The 23466-nt window shown below is 47.2% G+C and overlaps 1 protein-coding gene across 2 annotated transcripts in view; it reads left to right on the top strand.

Moving 5' to 3' along the window:
- Positions 1-23466, top strand: part of DYRK1A (dual specificity tyrosine phosphorylation regulated kinase 1A) — a 786609-nt gene that overhangs the window by 449323 nt on the left and 313820 nt on the right. For both annotated transcript variants that reach the window (XM_078656853.1, XM_078656854.1), the window contains exon 7: positions 6591-6738. In XM_078656853.1, the coding sequence (XP_078512979.1) occupies positions 6591-6738 (148 nt within the window). The remainder of the gene's footprint in view (positions 1-6590; positions 6739-23466) is intronic.

Raw genomic sequence — 23466 nt, 5'->3', positions numbered from 1 at the left:
CGACGAGAACTGGCTTCCCTGGCACCTCTGACCTCTACCTGCATCATCAGCCCAGCTGAGATTCGTGGGTGTGACGAGACCTCGAGGGACCGGCCATCTTCAAGACTGCACGACGCTTGCCCAGCACGACTACTGAGGGATCCTCACGTGAGTGCATTGGGGTTCGAGAAGCCCCTACCCTGAGCAGCTCCAGCACCGAAGTCCAGCCCCCTTGCATCCACGAGATCTGCGTGGGGCCCTTCTGCTCTTTGCTGCTCACCGCGTTGTCCAGGTCACTTGCCCGTTGGCTAGTGGCCCTTCTGACGACGAACCACGACGACAACACCGCTGGTCTGGTTGCTCCAGACTGGCCTTTGCTCCCCTCCAACAGAGGAGCACCCCGGACCCTCCTGGTCCACTCCAGACGCCATTTTAAGTCCACCGCGTGGGCTTGCATTTGCCAAGAGTTGTTGCCCCAATCCTGGGTCCAGCGACGTCGACAGCAGATACCTTTGTGGGACAGCTCGCCCCTCCATCCTGGTCGCCAACAACGCCTCCTGGTCCGAGAGACTGCAGAGCCCAGCGTCGCCCACTCACCTGGTCGAGGTGACTTAGTCTGGTGCCCACCTAATCACTGGCTAGTGATTCAGAACTTGGTCCCCTCTGCTTACAGGTATCCATCTTCATCGATCCAGGCTTGGATCACCACGAACTTCATCACTGGTCGCCTGCCAGCAACTTCTTCCTTCAGGCTCCATAGACTGCAACGAGGATTCCCGACGTCTTTTCAGACCTATGCAGCCGCAGCCCCTGGGCTAGGTAATCTGAGCATTTCGGTGCTCCAGCATAGCTTAACTATCTAAGTGTCCAGATCCTTTTTCGTTTCAGCTCTATCTAGTCGGATTCGTCTGATAACACTAACTTTGCATTTACTAGGATCCATAGACTTTGTTCCGCATTACGCGTGAGAGTTCCCACTCTGCACACGACGTCCCTAGGCCTCCTGCTTGTAATCTAAAGGTTCAGTAGATTAGTCCTAGCGGTCCCAAAGCCTATGACAGTAGTACTTACCTGCTAGTAATTTCGCATTCCACTTTTGTAATATATGGTTTTTCGTGCCCCTCGGGCATCTGTGTAAATTGTGCGACTTTCAGTATTTTCTTAAGAGTTTTGTTATGTGCTTAGCTCCCTGACTCATAAAGAGATCAGGGTAGACTTGTTATAAATAAATATCCTTTTATTTTCATAACTTGTGGTGTCCTTTCACTTGGTGTTCAAGGGGTAAATGTGATGGTAAAACAGCTGGCTTAACACGCCCTCTAGAGTTTAGCCTAAAGACTGCTCGTGTCCATGCTACTAGGATAGCAGGTCTATCAGGTTGATTTACAACCAATCATCAATAAGGGTTGTTTGGAATGATACATAGTGATCACTAGAATAGTGAGCACTGCATATCAGGCCAACTTCTCACAGATGGCTGCTGACTATTGTGCAAAATTGTTGTTAGATTTATTTAATCTTCTCCTTCCATTTTGTAGGAAGCTGGCTCTGTATATACTATACGAAAGTAAGTTATAGTGTGCAGAGTCCAGTGGAACCCCAAAGGTAGGCAGAGGTAAAGGTAGATAATACCTTACTCTCTATTTGTGGTAGTGTGGATGAGCAGTAAGTAAGGCTTTATCAGAGGCTAGTGTTAAGCATTTCTGAAAGAGACTATTAGTTACATCTTCCTTACCTTGGAGTTACCCCCAGGCGTCCGACTGGATCCGAAGAATTTTTTCTTTTAGCAGTACCCCTGCGTGTCGGTAGGTGGCGTAGGTCGACTCTGCGTCCTTCACCGGTGTCGTAGTCGCCAGGATGACGTTGCGATGTCTACTTAGATGCCGCCTCTACGCAGTGACGTCAGTTCTTTCTTTTTCAGCGCCAGCCTAGTGCAGAGCCGGAGAGAGCTTCCTTTTAGTCACTTTTTGACTAAACTTTTTCTGTATTTTTTTCAACTTCTTTTTGAGTCTATCGACTATTTGTGTATGTGGAATGTCCCATTGTGAGAAGTTGGCCTGATATATGATGCTCACTAGTTCTAGTGATCACCTTGTATCAGTCCAAACAACCCTTATGGTGTTTGGTTGTAAGTCAACCTTATAGACCAGCTATCCTAATGGTAGCATGGACAAAGCAGTCTTAGGCTAAACTCTTTTGGCATGTGAAGCCAGCTGTTTTACCACAATATAACCCCTTGAATACCAGATGAAAGGACACCACACAGGTTGTTATGAAAATAAACAGTATATTTATTAATAACAAACACCTCTGAACTCTTTGAGGTCAGAGGGCTAAGCACATGACAATCTCTTGGGAAAAATACGATAAGTTGCACAAAATTACAATGGTGCCCTAGGGGCACGACAAACCATATACTAAGTAAGTGGAATGTGAAAGTCGATAGAATGGAGCTGTCCAGAGGCTGGAGGTTTGCTAGGACTACGCTGTCTTCACCTTAGGTAAGTAATAGGAGGCCCACGGGACGCGTGTGCAGAGTGTCAACTCACACGCGAGATGCGTAACCACGTCTATGGACAGTACAGTTCAAGTTAAAAGTAAGTACGGACAATCCTGACTAGTTAGGACTAAAACAACTGTGGAACTGGACACTAGGACAGTTAAACTACCCTTGAGCACCGAAATACTCTCGTTACCTCACCCACGGGCTGCGGGTGCATAGGTGTCAAAGTGTGTCGGGTTCTCGCGTTGAAGTCTATGGAGCCTGGAAGAAAAGATGCTGCAGGCGACCAGGAGGAAGATGTCCGGTGCGATCCAAGGGTGGATCGGTGAAGAAGAGGACCTGAAAGCAGAAGGGACAATGTTCAATGTCACTAGCCAGTGACTGGAGTGGAACCAGAAAGGAACCAGATGTCGTCGTCGCGATCAGGTGAAGAATGGATGCTTGTCTCTGCAGCCACGTGGACCAGGAGGTGTCTTCGACGACCAGGATGGAGGCACGAGGTGGTTTTGCATTTCCACATCAATCAGGTCATCACTCTACCTAACTTTTTACCCAATCCCTCATCTCCCCCTGAGAGGTCCCTTCATTCTCTAGACCTTAAGAGGGTTCTGAAGTTCTACCTTGACAAAATGAAGGGCTTTAGAAAATCAGACAGACTGTTTATAAACTATGATTCCATCAATACTGGTTCTGCGGCTTCCAAAAGATCCATCTCTAGGTGGATTGTCTTGTATATTTTTCTGTTACCAACTGGGAACCAAGCCCGCCCGGGCAAACCTAAGGCCCATTCTACCAGAGGAAAAGCCTCTACCTCGGCTCTCCTCAGGAATTTGCCTATTGCAGAAATTTGTAAAGCAGCCACGTGGCGATCAGTACAGACTTTCACTCGCCATTACTGTTTAGACTCTGACACACAGACCGATGCTCGGTTTGGGCAAGCCACTTTAAGAAATCTGTTTGGGTAATTTCATCATTAATGTTTTTTATAATTGATGTACTTATACTGCTACTCGCCCGCAGGGAAGTGGGTATGGGCTTGCTATTCTATTCAGTGCTTATGACTATTGATGACTATCCCCTGGAAGGGAAGGATAAGTTACTTACCTGTAATCCTAGTGCTCTTCCAGGGGTATATTCATCAAAGTCATAAGCAACCCTCCCTCCTCCTCTGACGAGTATTGACAGTATAGTATTGTTTTCAGTTTTTTTTTCTGCCATGATTCCTCTGTAAAAAAGAACTGACCTAACTGTCACCTGTGGCGCACGATGAGCGCATTGGGCTCTTGGAGGTCTTAAAGGCACGGTGTCCAGGTCCATGGAATCCTTAAAGGAGGGTGCCAGTAATTTTGTTACTGTGACGTTTTTTCTTCTATGCAACCTATGAGCTAATTGTCTCCTTTTACTTGCCTTTTTTTCTGAAAATAAAGGGCTGTGTTGGAACACTATTACAGTGTATGTTCTCTGTTGCAGTGTTTACATTGGAGACTATTTTCTCTTTCTAAAAAACCCGTGAAATTTTGGCATATTAGTCTTTTGGAAGTACATTAGGCTGCATATTTATGTATGTATGTTTTGGAAGTACTCTGTACTTGTTTTGTCTAAACACACATATATATATATATATGTATTTTTATATACGCTCCGGGATCCCGCACATGGGAGGGGATTGTTCAGTGCTTATGACTTTGATGAGTATACCCCTAGAAGAGAACTAGGATTACAGGTAAGCAACGTAGCCTTCTCCCTTTTCCAATGATACCTCTTCTGTCTTTCTACGTGCTCAGAGGCTGAGCTATCCCCACCAGCTCGACAGTGAAACTTAAATGAGCCGATTGGCTCATTTCAGTGTTGCAGGGATTCTGCTCAGACACAGAACTGTGCACAGAGACCCAGGACCTCAGTGAATTTTGGTGGACTAAAAAACTCACCTTAGTACCCAGAACCCCGAACCGACTAGCATCAGTGTCACATTAGCTCTTCGTCCTATAGCAAAGTAACCAATGATTAGACAACCCAGGAGATGCGACTTTGGTTACTCTCAGGAATGGTGGGAATCAAGAACACTCTTTCGTTTGTTATTCTCATACCAGTCCACAACATGAGTAAAAAAGAGACACGGTAAAGTTTAAAGTGTTTATTTTAACGAGGTGCTCTGAGATGCAGTATTTATGCGAGCATAAGCAGGCATAAAATTAGAAATAATACTAGCAGCATTGTTAAAATTCCATAAAACACAAAATGGCAAATCATATTACAATGATAGTGGAAACAGGTCCTATAGTGATTTGTATGCTACCCCCCTAGCTAGGAACTATGTTTGATAAAATATAGAAGGTCTCTTAGGCTTGTGTGGGGGACCCCATACCTCCAAGATCAGCAGGAGTGTATCACATCAGGATCTGCAAAAGCGCTCTGTCTCTCTGGAAACGGAATTCTTCCAAGTGCTCAAAATCATGTATGCAGTGCCATATTAAAGGCGCCAGAATTCCAGTTAATTGCAGCTGCGTGTATGTTTTGTCTAAGCGTGAGCCGATCAGCCTGAACAACAGCTAACATTTGTTATGATAACCTTGGAGGCTTTAGCACTCACTGTGCAGACTAAGGTCGCAGTGTAAGTCTAGGGATATTGAAAACAAGCCATTCTCATGTGGAGATATTCATGCAGTCAAACTTACAACAGCTACCTGCTGTGTTGTGTGCAAAAGTGGCAAAAGAGCAAAATGGCGTTTAAACTTAAAATAAGCTTATGCTAACATAGCAATGTGCGCAAGCAGAGGTCTGCCTTCACTACATCAGTTTTGGTTTCACTAAATTTACGTCAGCGTGACGTGCGAGCCGATATTCATTTCAGTTACACGAACTAAACCCCTTCAGGAGCTGGGGAAGCACTTCCCCGGCCCCTGAGGCTGTTTATGGGGAAAGGAAATCCCTCTGGTGCCAGCACCAGAGGCATTTCCAGTGCCATGTGCTCGGATGGCCGAGAGCCATCCGACTCACACGTGCATTGTGGCGTCAAACGGCTCCCAGCCGACCGCATGGAAAGGGTTAACAGCCAGGTCAAATCTGAGGGGTACCTTGCCTAGCTGGTCCTGCAAAATTTGAATTCTGGATTTCCACGTTTTGTAGGTACTGCTTTGGTATCGCTTCTAAAGGTGAGAAATCTGCAGTTAAATGTAAGATGATGATACTTATCTTAGATAGCACACTTTCTGATGGATACTTCTGACTGCAGATATCTCCCCTTTTAAGCAATGTTTCTATGTACAGATAGTTGTCACCATGCAGTTGCCCACCTCCCCGGAAATGGAGTGGAGTTGCATATAAATGTCACCATCCGTGCACTCATGTCAGTTTCCGGGCCTTCCTATGCAAATCCAGACCTTTCCTCTCAATTTAATTGGTCTACCAACATTTTCTAAACAAAACACTGTGCTAGGGAACGATGTTGCCTACTTAATCTACAGGCTTCAAACCATGCCAGGATTGTTGGAAACAGATGTTGGTGATGTACCTGCATAAAGTATCTCAAAGGTGTTTGGGCACCAAACACTCATGTGACAAGTGCACCCTCATGTACCAAGGGTGATCCGGGACAAGGAAGTGAAGCTGCAAGTCATCAAACAGAAGTAGTCGTCGCAGGCCTCATGTAAGTATCTGTCATGCTCCAAGTTGAGGGTCCGGAACGATTCCCGCTAGAGGTTCATGCCGATGTCAAAGCATTGTGTTATTGTTTTTTTTTTTTGCTGTCATATAACAATTTTGATTACTAAATAGTGTCTGTTTTAAAATACTTTTAATTGTGATTTTTTGGGTCCATTTTTGCATATTAAATATTTCTATTTTAAGAAATGTACTCTAGAACCAAACAGGTTAAAACATTGAAATCAATTCTGCCCCATTTGACTTTTACTGTTAAAATGAGCAGTCTATATGTATTGTTTGTAACCTTGACTATATCTTGGAATTTCTCTTTCTTTAAAAGATGCAGTAAAACCTCCTACTAGGGTCAGTCAGTAGTATTGTTTAGAAAGAACCGAGGGGGAAGTATCAATTGGTGTTTTCAGACGAAATATATTTTGCTAATATATTAGCATTTTCTGTTTTTCAGGTTGTAAAAGCTTACGATCGAGTGGAGCAAGAGTGGGTGGCTATTAAAATCATAAAGAACAAGAAGGCCTTTTTAAATCAAGCCCAGATTGAAGTACGACTTCTTGAGCTTATGAACAAACATGATACTGAAATGAAATACTACATAGGTAAATAGCTTTGCATTTTATCATTCATCAAATTGTTTGTCTACTAAATAATTTGTATACCATCATCTTACCTACTAAAATATTATTCTGATGGATACATCTGCCAGTGGATTCCTCACCTTGTGAATATCCCCCTCCGTCAAACATTCGGAAATTCCTTTGTAGCTCTTCACGCCGCCGACGTCACAGAATGCACGGCTTCGCGCGCGTGGCTCCGCTGACGTCACTGACTCCATAATAGGACTCCGTCGGCGTGATGACATCAGTTCCCTTTTTTCTGTATCTCCTTCTCCAGATGTTCTGGATCCGGAAGTTGAGGCTTCGCCCATGGAGTCACTGGAGCATTCACCGGCTCCGGTGTTGAATCCCTCTCTGGTGCCGTCTCGAACTTCAACTCGAGAGGAGGAAGAGGCTCCCTTGCCTGAGGGTTCGATGACTCCGGCTCACCATCCTGAGGAACAAGTCGACACAAATCCGGTGCCTCCTCGAGAGCAGCCTGTGGGTTCATACCCTCCATTTCCAGGCCCGGGACAAGACCCTACACAGTATTTAAATGCTATGTATGGTGTCTTCACGAGAGCCATGTACCCCTCTGGAGCACCGGTTGGTCCCATGGGTCCGATGGCCTTTAATCTGGGAGTTCCCCAGACGTATGCTCCGGTGCCGTTCATGCCATTTATGCCGGCTCCGACACCGCCTTGGTATCTCTCTCGCTGAGGTCTTCGACGCCGATTCCTTAGTCACCGGCGCCGGGTCCAGTTTGACCTAGAGTACAGCAGCCTATTCCTTTGGCTCTAAGCTTGACGTCGGCTCTGGCTCCATCGGAGTCGATAGCGGATCCGCCGACGCCGTTCCCGAAGGAGAGGTCGAGATGTGAGGCTCAGCGACTTCTAGAGGAACAGAGGTACAGAGAAGTGGAGATGGAAGAAGGTGAGCTGCAGGAATCGGAAGATTTCTTTGATGACCTAAGGGAGGCTAGTGGATTGGAACGGTCTCTGGAGTAGGAGTTATCTTCTGTCCCAGATGCCCCTTCAAAAGATGTGGCGCCATATCATGTGGTCATCAAGAAGGCTGCAGAGGAGGAGGAGGAGGAGGAGGAGCTACGCGCGCATCCAGGATTGCCGCGTGAGCACAGGGCTCCCGAGTCCCTCGCTGCCCTCCGCATATATCCTGCATGATATCCTGACTTTGACCACAGGTACTTGCAGATGAACATCAGCTGATACCTTAGCTGTTTTCAAAATTTCATTTGGACTTCGGGAACCGTAGATACGCCGATCGGAGTTTTTGGAGGCCCGCCCCTCGGAGACACCGGGAGCTGGCACACCAAGACGCCGGGGAGCAATTGAACAACAGCGGCCTGAGGGGTTCTCCCTGTTGCCCTGAGTTGACTTTCGGTTTCGTTTCTGGGCCGCTGCCTTCTCAGACTGCGTGCTTGCCTGGCTCCCCCATCGGAGTCCAACCTAACTCTGCTTCCTGACTATATGCCAACTGTTCTGAGGGTCTGGGTCTTGGGCTGAGCTGTTACCTCTGCCCTTTCAGCCTACTTTCGTTCTTCGCAGTGGTCTGTGGGTGAGCGGCCATTTTCACCAGATCTCGCGGGCCCCTGCGGGGCTCACCATTCAACATGACCACCAGGCTTGACAATGAGAAGCGGAAGACTAAAACGCCTCTACGCGGGGGACCGATTCAGACCAACGTCATGGATCGCTATACCCAACCCAAGGGGTCCCCCGGTGGTGCCAGTCGAGCTTTTGAGGGCCCCTCTGACGACCCGACTGTCGGCCGAATTGACTTTGCAGGACGTCATGGGCGCCATTGCCAACATGCAGACTTCACTTGGTCAACAATAAGAGGCTCTCGCTCTCAAAATCGACACGGTAGCTGTTGATGTTACTTTCATCAGAGCTGATTTGTCGAAGACCAATGAAAGGGTCAAGTCGCTGGATCTGAAGACTTTTAGCCTCACGACCGATGTTTCTGATCTGCAGACGGAAATTGGACGCTTGCGCTCCTCCAACGATATCATGGTCCATCGCCTGGAGGATTTTGAAAATAGGGCCCGGCGCAACAACATACGCCTTATCGGTGTCCCTGAAACTTCTGGTGGTTTGACTACTGATCTTCTCGTGGAGGACATTGTCTTGAATCACCTGACCCCCACAGGCCTGAGTAAATTCTTTGCTGTGGAGCGTGCCCATCGAGTGCCGGTCGGGAAGCCTAAATCTGGTGCCACGCCGAGACCTATCATCGCTAGGATCTTCAATTTTAGGGACAGAGACACCATCCTCCAGGCCTCGAGAGTAAGTGGCCCTGTCAGATTCGAGAACACGACAATGAGTTTCTACCCGGACTTCAAGCAACTTGTTCAGAGACAAAGGATGGGGTTTCAGGTTGTGAAACGAAGGCTGAGAGACTTGGGCCTGAAATACGCAATGCTCTTTCCGACCAGACTGCGTGTCGAATATGAAGACCGGACTTTCTTCTTTGATCGTCCTGACGGAGTGAGTGACTGGCTGGATGCCCTCCCCAAACAAACTGACTCAACCGGGCATCCTGGTGGAGCCGAGGGTGACATTATGTTTCCTGATTTCTGGACGTTCACGTACTATTCGGCTGGGTTCGATATTTCGTCTATTATTGTGTCCTATTGCTACGTACCCGAGGGTGGCGGGGGGTGGGACTCTTTCCTCCTCAGGGGTTTCTTTTCGTAGACTAGTTTAATGATGGGGCGACAGGCACACTGCAAGTTGGGGTGGCGTTTGAGTCTAACGCAGGGGTGCAGGGTGGGGGGAGTTGTAACGGGTTCTCATTGGGGGGTGGTAAGGGGTTCTGGGGTGTTTGTGGCTTTTTTTCAAGGCAACGTATCGTATTATTTCTTGAGTAGGTCATTGTGTTCGTTGTGGGGTGGACTCTGCACATCTTTTTGGGATGGGGGTTAGTGGGTTGAAATTAATGTGTTGGAATGTCAATGGGTTGGGGGATAGGATAAAACGGGGTGTGGTCTTGCAGTTTCTGCGGCACCTCTCCCCCGATATTGTGTTGTTGCAGGAAACGCATCTGGTTGGGAACACGTGCCATGCCATGAATCGGCGAGGGTATCGCCTGGTGGCACACTCTGGTTTCACCTCTGGTTTCAGGAGTGTGGGTATCCTCGTCAAGTCCTCCCTCCCCTTGGCAATCGATGATGTGCTTCTTGACGAGAGGGGGCGCTATGCCGCTCTCACTGGTCGATGGGAGGGGAGGACGGTCTCATTTGTCACTGTCTATGTTCCGCCAGGTCTACAGACCTCGACTTTTGCTGATCTTGGGCGTGTGGTACTAGGGCTCCCTGAAGGCACTGTGGTGGTAGGCGAAGACTTCAATTCGGTTGTCTCCTGTGACATGGATCGCTACCCCCCCAGAGATCTCCCCAAGTCGCAATCCTGGTTGAGTGGGATCCTGGAGACACTTGGTCTGGTGGACTGTTGGAGGTTGCTACACCCGAACCAGACGCACTACACCTTTCACTCTGGTGCCCATGGCAGTCTGTCCAGACTTGACTATATTCTGTTGCCAGCGGCACTGTCCTCCTCCGTTGCAGAGGTGCGACACCTTGCCAGGGGCATATCCGACCACTCCCCAGTCTGTCTTAGTATGGACGCTACCATGAGTAATGAGGGACGGGTTGCCCCTATCAACCCCTGATTTCTTCGCAATCCCAAGACCCGTACCGAATTGGTGAAATCCTTTGACCATTATTTTGTAGACAATGTGGGGTCTGTCTCATCTGCTGTATCGTTGTGGGAGGCATTTAAGACCGTGATCCGTGGGCAGACTTTACCTTTGATCGCCCCCGCCAAGAAAAGTAAACATGAAGAGGTGGTCCGTTTGGAGGCAGAGATAACCGCACTGGAGAGTGACTTGGAGGGCGGAGTGTCCCGTGCCAAACTTCATTCCCTCAGCCTCAAACAATTAGATCATAAGGCCCTGTTTACTGATGCTGCGAAGGTCATGAGCAGGGAACAGCAGGGCAGACTGTATGATGTCGGGGATAAGGCTGGTAAATTGATCGCGTGGCTGGACAAGAAAGAAAGGGCGAGTCGTGTAGTTCCTGTGATTGAGAACCTTGGAGTGTGTGTGACTGACCCGGCTGCGATTGTTGACTGCTTTTCGGAACACTTCCGAACTGTGTATGCGCCGGCCTCTGACAGACCGGAGGCTGACTCCCATTTGTTGCTTCATGATATTACGTTGCCCTGCCTGTCCGTGGCTGACAGGGACCTGATGGACGCGGTGCTGTCGGCTGACGAGGTTGCTACTGCCATTCGTTCTATTCGCTCTGGCAAGGCCATGGGCCCTAATGGTCTGCCCATTGAACTGTATAAATTGTGCCCAGACAAACTGGCTCCATATCTTCGTGATATGTTTCTAGAGTCCCGCGACTCTGGCTCCCTCGCATGTGACCAGCGTCTTGCTACTATCGTAGTGATTCACAAGGAAGGGAAGCCACGGGATCGTTGCTCATCTTATAGACCGATCTCGCTTCTAAACGCTGAACCGAAAATTCTGGCTAAGGTATTAGCTAACCGCCTGACGACCGTTATCAGCGACCTGGTCCATCCGGATCAGTCCGGTTTTATCCCGCATCGTAACACGGCGCTCAATCTGCGGCGCTTGCATGGTGTTCTCGCGAGGGCGGCGTCACTTCGTGAACCGGCCATCTTGGCTTCCTTGGATGCTGCGATGGCCTTTGATACTCTTGAGTGGCCTTATCTCTGGGCCGCTCTTGTGAAATTCTGATTCGGCCCCGGGTTCATCGGATGGGTGAAACTTTTGTATGCGGAGCCACTGGCGCAAGTGGTTGTGAATGGTCGGGTCTCAGCGTCTTTTGTCCTCGGGAGAGGCACGCAACAGGGCTGCCCGTTGTCGCCACTGCTTTTCGCACTTGCACTTGAGCCATTGGCTGCCTGGCTGCGCTGGGAGCCCTCGCTTAAGGGGATCCGGTTGTCCCCGGACTTTAAGGATCGCGTCTCACTCTACGCGGATGATATTTTACTGTAACTTACGTCCCCTTGAAAATCCCTCAATGTTTGTTCGATGTGCTCACTTCGTTTGGGAAAAATTCGGGCCGTGTTATCAACTGAGCTAAATCCTGTGTATACGTGCTCTCGGGCGGTCCCCCTCCATTGCCTCGCCGATGCCCCATCCGGGTCTCTCCGACGGGCTTTAAGTACCTGGGGATCTTTATATCTTTAGACCCTGCGGCTCGCTATACATATAACCTGCCCCCCCCCTTCCTCAAAGATTGAGACTTGATGTTGAGCGCTGGCGCGGGTTGCCGCTATCGCCTCTCGGGCGCGCGGCCCTTTTTAAAATGATGGCCCTACTGAGGTTTTTGTACGCACTTCAAAATACATTCAATATTATTCCGGCCAGCTACTTTAGAGAGATTGAGAGCCTGCAGAGACGGTTAATTTGGGATGGCCGTTCGCACATTTCCCTAGCTAAACTCACCCTTCCCTGGTATGATGGGGTATTGCGTTACCGGATATTAGGCGCTACTATTGGGCCTCGCAACTGAGTGCGATCAATCATGCGAAATATGCGCCTGCTCCCAACCCGGCGTTCGAGATGGATAAGTATTTGCTACCGGGTGGGGACTACAGGAGGGCTCTCTACTCCAAGGCGGCGGGCAAGGATTTATCTGGTCCTACCGCGATCGCTGTGCGAGTGGCATGCTGCGAATCAGTCTGTTGGTTGGGAAGATCGATTGACTCGTGCGACCCCCTTGTATGCTTCTGAAAGGCTGGGATGTCTCTGTAAAACGAAAGGGTTTGACAAATGGGACATGGTTGGTATTAGCTGCGTGGGCGATCTTTGGGTCAAGGGCGGAATCAAGACCTTTGCGGCACTAAAGGCAGAATACGATTTGAGTGACAGGGAATTCTTCCGATACACACAGATTCACCACGCCTTGAGTTCGGTTCTCCCGGCGGGTACCGTCGTCCCTGAGTCCTCCCCCCTGGAAGATGGGCTCCTTGACGGCCACGTCCCCGACAGTACTATTTCCCTGATATATAAGAAGTTGATCAATACCCAAGTGGATCTGTTAGTGCGTCTTAGGGAGGTCTGGACCGGCGACGGTTTGGAGCTGGACATCGAGGATTGGCAAGCTGCATTGTCCTCGCCTAAGGAAGTCGCTATTCCTGCACGTCTCCGCTTCGTTCAGCTCAAAATCTTACATCGTGTATATATCACTGGTCCGCACTTGATTCGCATGGGTTTTTCCTCGGACGGGTTATGTAAGCGTGGTTGTGGGATGGTTGGTACTTTTCTACACATACTTTGGGAGTGTCCGGAGGTGGTGCAGTTCTGGAATAATGTACATGCAGTGATGGGTAGAGTCACGGGAGTGGTGTTGCAGCCCGAGGCCAGGCGGTGCCTGTTGAATGTGTGGGAGCCGAATGATTATAGCGTGGCCCAGACGCAGTGGGCGACCCTTGGGAATATGATTGCCAAAAGGGATGTAGCGCAGTTGTGGGGGTTCCCAGCGCCCACCCACGTTATCGGTATGGAAGGAGAATATGGACTGGTGTATGTTCAGAGAGAAGACTGTGTACGTGGCGCGGGGCAAACCTAGAAAATGGATTAGTATCTGGAGCCAATGGAATGCGTACCGGGGAAATCTATGTACGCCTCCGTTTGTGGACGACCCCCGAAGTCCCTCTGTCCCCCTAGTCTGGCATTCCATGTATTGTGTGTTTTTTGTTATCCATAAATTTGTGCTCCCTGCTGGCCCCCTCCCCACAATATGTACGATTGATCTATTGTATAACATTGTGCCTAGATGTCCTCCTATGTGAATAATGTCCATGTATACCGTCTTTTTTGCCTTGTACTTTGTTTTCTTTCTTCTAATAAAATTTATTTAAAAAATTAAATTAAAAAAAGGCTGCAGAACTGTTGAATTTAAATCTGCCTCCTGCTGAGTAAAAGTCAAATATATTAACAGAAGTCCTCCACTCTCCATCGGTAGAGCCTATGCTTCCTTTTAATGAAGCTTTGACAGAGCCAATCTTGGAGGTGTGGAGTAGGCCTCTTACGGCCCCAGCAGTTTCGAAAGCTGTCGCAAGAAGATATAGGGTGGCTCCTGGAGACCCAGACTTTTTATCTTCTCATCCTTTACCAGTGAGCTTAGTGGTACAGGCAGCCTACTCCAAAAAATCTGCAGGTGCTTTCCCTCAGATGCCTGGAGACAAAGAGTCTAAAAAAAAAAAGACCAGTCAGCAAATAGTCTTTTCTTCAGCGAGCATGGCTCTCAAATCAACGAACGCCGCATGCCTCTTGGGGCGTTACATCCATGCTCTGATGGATTCTGTGAAACAGTTGGCCCCTAAAATTCCAGAGGGGGACAAGCAGAATTTTTATAAGGTGCTTGTTGATATTCAAGTAGCTGCTCGGCAAGTCAACCAGAGTGGGTTGGACACAGCTGACTCTGTTGCGAGAGTCATGGGGTCTTCTATTGCCACCAGAAGAGCAGCTTGGCTGAAGTCTTCCGAATTCTCTGCTGATGTCCAGGCTGCCTTAATGGATCTGCCTTTTGATGGCTCGGGCCTATTTTAGAAAAAGGCTGATGCTGCGTTGGACAGATTCATAGATAGCAGGGCAACAGCCAGGTCTTTGGGTCTACAGTCCAGAGGAACTGTGGGTAAAAGGTATAGGGGATTTGGATGGTTCTCCTTTCGAGCCTACAAGCAGCCGCAACAGCAAAATCCGCTGTACAAAGCGTACAGGGGCAGACAAAGAGCTCGTCCTCTAAGTCGTCAAGCTTCCTCTTCCTCCTCCTCCTCTTCCCAATACCCTCCAACCTCAGCAAAGCAGCCCTAGATCCGCCATTCAGGATCATGCGGGTCCTGTGGGGTTCGGCTTACATATTTTCTATGAGATTGGGAATCGGTCACATCAGACCTTTGGGTTCTCAGTCTCGTCTCGTGGAGAATGGGTATGCTCTTCCCTTTCGGGAATTCCCTCCGAATTACCCTCCTTGCCAAGGGTTTTGCTCAGAGGACCACCTGCTACTTCTGCAGGATGAAGTCCTGGCGTTAGAAAAGGTGTGATAGAGGTGGTTCCGGAGCAGGAAAGGGGTCAGGGATGCTACTCCCGGTATTTCTTGATTCCCAAGAAGGATGTCAGACTTCCTCCAATCCTGGATCTCAGGATCTTGAACCTCTTTCTGAAGCAGGAGAAGTTCAAGATGCTCACCCTTGCGCAGGTTCTTCAAGCGCTGCTGGAAGAAGACTGGATGGTGTCGATCGACTTGGAGGATGCATATTTCCACATCCCCATCCTGAAGTCGCACAGAAAGTATCTCCGTTTCACGGTGAGTTTGCAACATTACCAGTTTACGGTCCTTCCGTTTGGTCTTACTACTGCGCATCGAGTCTTCACCAAGTTGATGACTGTGGTGGCAGCACATCTCAGAAGGTCAGGGATGCCAGTATTCCCTTATCTGGACGATTGGCTGATCAAAGCAGAATCTCCAGGGAAAGTGCTTCATCATCTGCAAGTCACAACTCAGTTGTTGTACAGATTGGGTTTTTTGATAAATGTACCCTAATCTCACCTGGTGCCCTCCCAGCGCAACCTGTTCATAGGTGCTGTACTGTGTGTCGGGCATTCCCTCCATCTCAAAAGGATTCGCGACATACAGGAAATGATTCCTTTATTTTACAATGGAGTGGTCAGCCATGCACGCTGGCACATGAGGGCACTCCAGTGGTGCCTCCGCAGGCAGTGGTATCAACACAACGGAGATCTCAGGGAGTCTGTGAGGATCTCTAGAGAAGCTGCAGCGGATCTGTCTTGGTGGGGCGTGGAAGGCAATCTGTCTCAAGGGAAGTCTTTTCAACTGCCTCCGTCGGTGGCCACAGTGATAACGGATGCATCCACCCTAGGGTGGGGTGCTCATCTGGGGGATCTGGAGATCAAGGGTCTTTGGTCTCCAGAGGAAAGGTTGCTCCACATCAATCTTCTGGAATTGCCGGCGATTCGTTTGGCGCTCAAGGCCTGTGAGAAAGTGGCTCTATATGTACTGGACAATAATGCAGTACAGTGTGTATAGAGTCCACCAACCCCAAAGGTATAACAGAGGTTAAAGTCAGAACTGACATTACTCTCCAAAGTGGTAGCTTGGTCGAGCAGTAAGGCAGTACCAGAGGACACTAAAGCATTTGTTGTACACACTCAGTCAGCAAAAGGTTTCACACACTCAAGAACTGAACTCCAGGCCAATTGTTATTATATCCTTAGATATAGTTGTTTTATTTTTAGAACCATCAGTTATAAAAATATACTTTTTAAGTTATGAGTACTCTCATGTAAATACTTTGCAGAGGAGCAATAAAGTTTGAGCTCACAACAATTACAGGATAGCTAGTAAGCAACACAGATCTGAAACACACCCTAGCATTGAGCCCAATGGGTATTTCACAGGTAAGTACAGTGGATTACTTTATGGATTACTTTGGTAGTTCCAGGACTAGATCTTAGATTCAGTCCTGGGGTCTAAGCTGAAACCAGATTAGCAAAAACGTTTTAGTTACTGTGATGAATTTTCCTGAATATAAAGCTGTTTTAAAAGTTCACACTTAGAAACTTTTCAAGGTAATTCTGACAATGTTATTCAATGGGAGGAAATTCAGGTTACAGGTAAAGTACGATCCCGTTAGTTTTGTAACCCAGCACTAGTCTCCTAGGGCCAGCACTGGAGGCTTAACTCAAAACCGGTAGGTAAATGCGTTTCAGTATTTTGTTTGATTTTTAAAGAATATTTGCAGTTTTCAAAAGTAGACACTTAGAAGAAATTTCATAGAAAAGCAGACAATGGGTTCCGATGGAGAAAATACAGGTCACTAGTAAACCCGCTAGGGATTACTTTTGCGGTTCAGTACTGTGCTGAAAGGTACAGTACTGGCTTCTCAATAGTAAAGTGAAAGGGACCCCCTCTGGAAGTAACATTCAAGCCAGGGAGTAGAGGGGAAAGAAAACAAACCAAATGAAAATTACTCCCTCCTGACCTATAAGTACTTTTATCGTGGGAATAGTCTCTCCAACACAGGGCATATACTAACAATGTCTACACAAGTCAAGTCAAATAACTTTATTTCGATTCCATATAGAAATCATAAAAGTATACATTTAAAACATTTTCTAAAGACATAGCAATTAATACACCATAAAATCACAATAAATGTTTACAGAAAATCACAATACAGGTTTTTAAAGCTAATTTCCGTCAAGACTCTATCTGTTTCTAATCACCAGAGCTGATCTAATAAAGTTTAAAACAGCATTACATATATTTGCAGTTGACAGAGATAATAAAAGGTCATAAGCTTCTTTATAGTAACACGTTCCAAATGATACCAATAATGGTTTGATGAAGATGTTTCTTGGAACCTTATATAAAGTACAGAAAAGATGAAGGTGGAGAGTATTTTGCGAAACCCTATTATTACAAGGACAACAGGGTAATTTCTCCCACCAACCCCCCTGCTTTGGAAATGCAAACAAAAAGTGTAAAGTGCCAAGGCGAAATCTTGTGAGATAAAAACGCCATTGCGTGTTCATAATATATGACAAATAGAATGGGCGAACTAGTCTTCCTCGTACACGTAGTACCCGATCATTTGTCTTTAAAGAACCTAGATTAGCACTATAGGCATTTTTGATAATTTCCTTAGCATCCTTACCAAGCATTTCAGGATTTGTAAACATATTACCCAAACCTATTTTATAAAAAGTCTCTCTAACATATCGTAGCCACGGGATTTGGGTATAGTGGTCAAGTTTGCCGCAGGTTTTGAGCTCCTATATTGCACTGTATCTGATTGGTCCTGAAGAAGGTGGCTCGTACTCCTGTTCCTTCCACCGAAACGCGTCGACCATCTCCCCTCTTTTAAATCTAATGACTTTGATCATTAATTGGACATCAGATTCAATGATATAGGATATATTATTTGTTTGTATAAAGGAATGGATGTTTAGGAAGAATGTATGTGTTGTGTGCGTGCAGCTCTTCACCTGTTTTGTACACCATTTATTGATCTAGTGTTGATATGAATCTGATTAACCACAGATATACTTGCACTGTTTCATTGTGGTAAAAAATAATTTTCAAAGAAAATTTTTTATGTGAAAAAGTATATATATGTTTCTATAAATGTTATAAGTGTAAAATGATGTTAAAAAAATATAAAAAGAATTTTTCTACTGTGAAATAAAGTAAAATGAGAAAAAAATGTACAATTGGTGTAGACATTGTTAGTATATGCCCTGTGTTGGAGAGACTATTCCCACGATAAAAGTACTTATAGGTCAGGAGGGAGTAATTTTCATTTGGTACAGTACTGGCTTCTCTCCTGATCACAGGTCAGTACTTTCGAATTTCGGACTTTGGCTGAATTTATAGGAATATTTTCAGTTTTCAAAACTTCACACATAAAATTTTCGAGTCAAAATGGGTCAATGTTATCCAATGGCAGGTAAGTGAATTACCGGTTTCCAGGTGAGTACTTGGTTGGTGAAGTTAGGGTTCTAGGCATAGACTCAGGGGTCCCCCAAGGTCAGGTGAGTACAGTTAATACAGGCCCAGCGGCACGGGCGGCCGGGTGCAGAGGTAGGTAGGCCCAATCTTATCCAATGAGGGTAAGGGTGGTCTTCGGTTGGTGGCTGCTGGCTAGCTGGCCACGCGGCTCTGGGAGCTGGGCTCCTGGTCACTTGCTCAGGGCATGGGGGGGACTTAGGATAGGGCAAGGGGTCACAGCCAGCGGCACTCTGGCATCTGGGTGCATGGTGCTTTTGAGCCGTCGGGTGCTCAATGTTATCCAATGAGGATCTTGAAAAAGGAACAAAGGCTGCAGGCTCAGTGCGGGTTTAATGTGCTGAGATGTTCTGTACTTAGACACTCAGCCTGCAAAGGCAGTGTGTGGGTGCCAGGGTACAGGGCCTCTGAGGGTGACCCAATAAGTGCTGCAGCCCTCAGGGGTCTCCTCTGGCTCCATGCCCTGGGTACCTAGGGTACCATTTACTAGGGGCTGACAGGTGGCCAGAGATGCCAATTGGGTATTTTGTTTCAGCATAGATTTTCGTCTTAGGGAAGGAACACAGGCGCTGGGTACCTGATTGGCAGGGACCCAGGGCACACTCAGTTAAAGCACATCAGCAGTTCAGTAAAAAGTGGGGGCATACCAAGGCAAGAAAGATGGCACATTCTCACAAGGCCTTCCTCCCTTCCCTTCGCGGTCGGTCGGTTCAGGTCCTGACGGTCGACCGTGATGTGGTATGCTAACAAGCAGGGAGGAGTGGGATCGCAGTGTCTCTGCAGAGAGGCTCTGCGTCTTTGGTTCTGGGTTCAGGACCATCAGATTTCATCTGGCCGGAGTTCTGAAAGTGCGTGCAGACAGTCTCAGTCGGCAGTTCTCGGCCTTTCACGAGTGGAGGCTTCATCCAGAAGTGGTTAGTCACGTCTTCCGGACGTGGGGAATTCCTCAGGTGGACCTGTTTGCCATTCACGAGAATGCTCACTGCCTGTCATTCTGCAGTATCCAGTATCCGATGCAGGGAGCTTTGGGGGACACGTTTCAGTTGAGTTGGGACTCAAGACTCCTTTACGCGTTTGCTCCCATACCCTTGATTCCTCGGGTTCTGAGGAAGATACGTCAAGACTGGGCCCAAGTCATATTGATCATCCCGGATTGGCCAAGAAGGGTGTGGTACACAGATCTTCTCCAACTGTCCTCGTGCCCGCTGCTCCGTCTCCTCTCAGGGCAGATCTCCTCTCTTAGATGGAGGGTCAGGTTCTAGACCCCCACCTCCAGAGCTTACATCTACATGCCTGGAGATTGAACGGGGCAACCTGAGGCAACCTGAATTCTTTTTCTCTCACACATGACGTGGTGGATGTCATTTTATCGGCCAGGAGTGATTCCACCAAGTCTTTCTACTCTTATAGATGGTCTAAATTTGTCTCTTTGTGTGGGGAGAATTCCATTGACCCTTTGAAGGCTCGATTGTGTGACATACTTCAGTTTCCTCTTTCTTTGGCTCAGCAAGGGTTTGCTGTAGCTACGGTCAAAGGTTATCTTTCGGCATCTTTCGGCCTTGTCGGCATTTCTCTGTCTGCTGGATCAGCCGTCCTTATTTAAATCTCCTATTGTTTTAAGGTTTCTAACGGCCTTACAAATACATTTCCTCCTACTCCCTTTATTGTGCCTCAATGGGACTTGAATCTTGTGCTTACTTTCTTGATGGGTTCACCTTTTGAACCTTTGTACAAGTGTCCCTTGAGACTGTTATCTTTGAAAACGGTCTTCCTGATTACAATTACCTCGGCAAGGAGGGTAAGTGAGCTTCAAGCTCTTAGTTCAAAGCCCCCATTCTTGACCATTCATGCTGAACGAATGTCACTCAGGACCAGGGCTGCGTTTCTGCCTAAGGTGGTAACTCCCTTCCATCTAGGGCAGTCAGTTACCCTTCCTACCTTCTATCCTCCCCCTTCCAAGGAGGAGGAGAGACTTCACCGCTTGGAACCTAAGAGGGCGGTGAGCTTCTACCTGGACAGAACCCGAGAGTTCAGAGTGGATGACCAGCTCTTTGTGCGTTTAGTTGGAGCCAGAAGAGGCAAGGCGTTGCACAAGCGCATGCTGTCAAGATGGATTGTCTTGTGTATTAAGATATGCTGCTCTCTGGCGGGTAAGGAACCTCCTGAAGGTTTAAGAGCTCATTCTACTAGAGCAAGGTCTGCTACATCTGCTTTTGTCTAGAGGTGTACCTGTAGAGGACATTTGTAGAGAAGCGACTTGGGATTCCCTCCACACTTTTGCGAAGCATTACTGCTTGGATTCCGAAGTGAGGAGGGACGGCCACTTTGCGCTTTCTGTCCTCCAGGATTTTCTGGTTAGGAGAGTGGACACCCTCCTCCAGGAGTGGGGACTGCTGTGGGACTCTAGTCACAAGGTGAGGAATCCACTGGCAGATGTATTCATCATAAGAACAAGTTACTTACCATCGGTAACCTTTTTTCTGGTGGATATAGTATCTGCCTGTGGATTCCTCACTGGCCCACCCGCCTCCCCGTTGTCCATTCTTCTATACCTGTTTTAGTGTCATTGTTTTAATGTAAATATTTTATTGTCAAAGGAAATGTTATTATAATTGCTTTCCTGCATTGACTACACACCGTGTGTTATTTTGATTATTTGGTACTGTGTACATTGTGTGTATATCTACTGTTGTCGATCCTCCATGTGCCTCGAAGGCACGGAAAAAAGGGCGGAACTGATGTCATCACGCCGACGGAGTCCTATTATGGAGTCAGTGACGTCAGCGGAGCCACGTGTGCGCGAAGCTGTGCGTTCTGTGACGTCGTCCACGTCGGCGTAAAGAGCTTCAAACGAATTACCGAATGATGCTGACGAAGGGGGATATTCACAAGGTGAGGAATCCACAGGCAGATACTGTATCCACCAGAAAAAGCGTTAGCTAAGGTAAGTAACTTGTTCTTTTGGCAATTCACACATGCTTTATAATGCTAGTAACCTTGTTCAGCAATAATTACTGTCCTTGCTGTTTCATTTACTCTGCACAAAAATGTGTACAGTATGTTTCATTAGTTCATTACTGTGCAGAGAAAACATTTTCAATATAAAACACTGGGCAAGATATTGTTCAGTAGGAAGTTGTTGTTTGGTATGTATTTGTGACTTTAAGCTTGACAACAGCTCCATGCCATCCGGTGACATATTACAACAAAATTATTTTATTTACTTGAGGTATCAAATTTTAAATTTTTTGGGATCACTGCTGCATAAATACAGCATGCAAAGTGTTAAGCTGTGAGCTACTTGCATAGTATTTGCCAGCGCTGCTGTTCAGGAATGGAGATAGCTAAGAGAACAGCAAACTATTCAATCCTATATTTTTCACGGCCTTTAGCTTCTGTACTAACTGTACACCATTAACCAAGCTCCTCATTTGGTCCATTTTCCCTCACTAAAAATGTCACTAGAGCATGGTTTACTTGGTTGTATGTGTTTGACAAAGGCATGTTGTAAGTACATGCAAAACCTTTTTGAAGCGTCAGTTTATTGTATTATCACAAGTCGCAGCACAGATGAGTGATGACCAGGCAATATACTATCATCCCCCACTTTGAACTTTTCTAATACACTAGGCTTCTTTCTCAATATTGGTCTAATAATTCATTTATTTCCCCCAATTTTGTACCATATTGCCCCCTCTTGAGAGAAAGTTGTTCATGATTCGTTTGATGCACAATTGATATTTGCTGGTGTGCTACTTTGAAATTAATCTTATCCCAGGAAAAGCTTCTTACTGGCCATCGCATCAGCATTGGGCCTAGTGTGGTGTAAGCACACTGAGCTTTCCTTCGTTTTTGTAAGGCGTGTACCTGTTAGCCATAATGAAAATTTGCCTAGCCTTCGTGCTGGTAAGTTTCAATTCTATTAAGATCTCGGAGGCGAGGATTATGCCTTCTTCCTTCGCTTTATTACCACACAGCAGCAAGAAAGACGGTGACAAACTACATTTCCCATGAACACTTGGGAAAGCAAACGGTCTTATTAGGAGTCCTTTGCCTCTGTCTGCACTCTGGCCGGCTCCCCTCATGCCCTGCTACTGTTTCGTCTTCCTCTTTCTTCGCGCGAAGCCTCTGACGTTGCATTCTCACGCATCCTGCTTGGGACCATTGTTTCCAGCAAAAATAGGCAATGTCAGATGCAGGACCTCAATGAGCAAACATGTCGCATGGAGAGAAAACAGAGCAAACACAAACAGCCATCAAGAAGCAGAAAAGCACATGAATGTTTTACTTACATTCAGTACGGGGAGGGTCCACTTCCTGGAAGTCATTGGGAGGGATAATCCTCGCCTCCGAGTCCTTAATAGAATTGAAACTTATAAGCACAAAGGCTAGGCAAATTTTCTTTCTATGGCAGGACCGGAGGCTTCAGATTATGCCAGTTCAAAGCTTGGCGACAATTAACCTAGCCACCTCCAAAACAGGTTTAAAGTAAAACCTCTTAAAGGTGGAATCTGAGGACCAATCGGCCGCACGCATCAAATCCTCCAATCTTGCCCCAAGGGCAAACGCTTTAGAGGCCATCGCCCCTCTCGCTGAATGAGCACCAAACTGCTTAGTATCGGTCCCCGCTTCCTGCATTACCCAACGCACCCATCTGGCAATAGTTGGAGAAGAAACTGCCTTGTACAGTTTACGTAAGGCAATTAGAAGTTGTCTCTCACCCGTAGGTCGGGTATCTTCAGTAATATCCTCGTAAGCACAGAGGCACTGTACAACGCACAGCTTGGGGGAATCCGGAAAAGCCGGGTATGAAGTAACTCTTGTGTTGGACTTAGTCCCTCTACTCACTGTGAAAGACACCCCTTCTGGGGAAAAAACTCAAGCAGAAATCCCTGAAACATCTGACACTCGCCGACAGGAAACTAAGCACAAAAGCATAGCCAATTTGGCAGTCACTTCTTTACGAGAACGAAATCTATTCGACTGCCAGGAGAGAAAGAGGTTCAAAACTCTGTTAACCTCCCAGAGGACAGAGTAGCGCGGCTCTGGGGGCAAAGACACGTATTCCTCTCAGGAGCCTGCACACCAAAGGGTGCTCCCCCACCGGGGAATCCTGCACCAATACATGACCAGCTGAGATTGCC

The sequence above is a fragment of the Lissotriton helveticus genome, chromosome 8 (genome assembly GCF_964261635.1).
Source record: "Lissotriton helveticus chromosome 8, aLisHel1.1, whole genome shotgun sequence".
Classification (NCBI taxonomy): Eukaryota; Metazoa; Chordata; class Amphibia; order Caudata; family Salamandridae; genus Lissotriton; species Lissotriton helveticus.
This window is presented reverse-complemented; position numbering and strand designations above follow the sequence as displayed.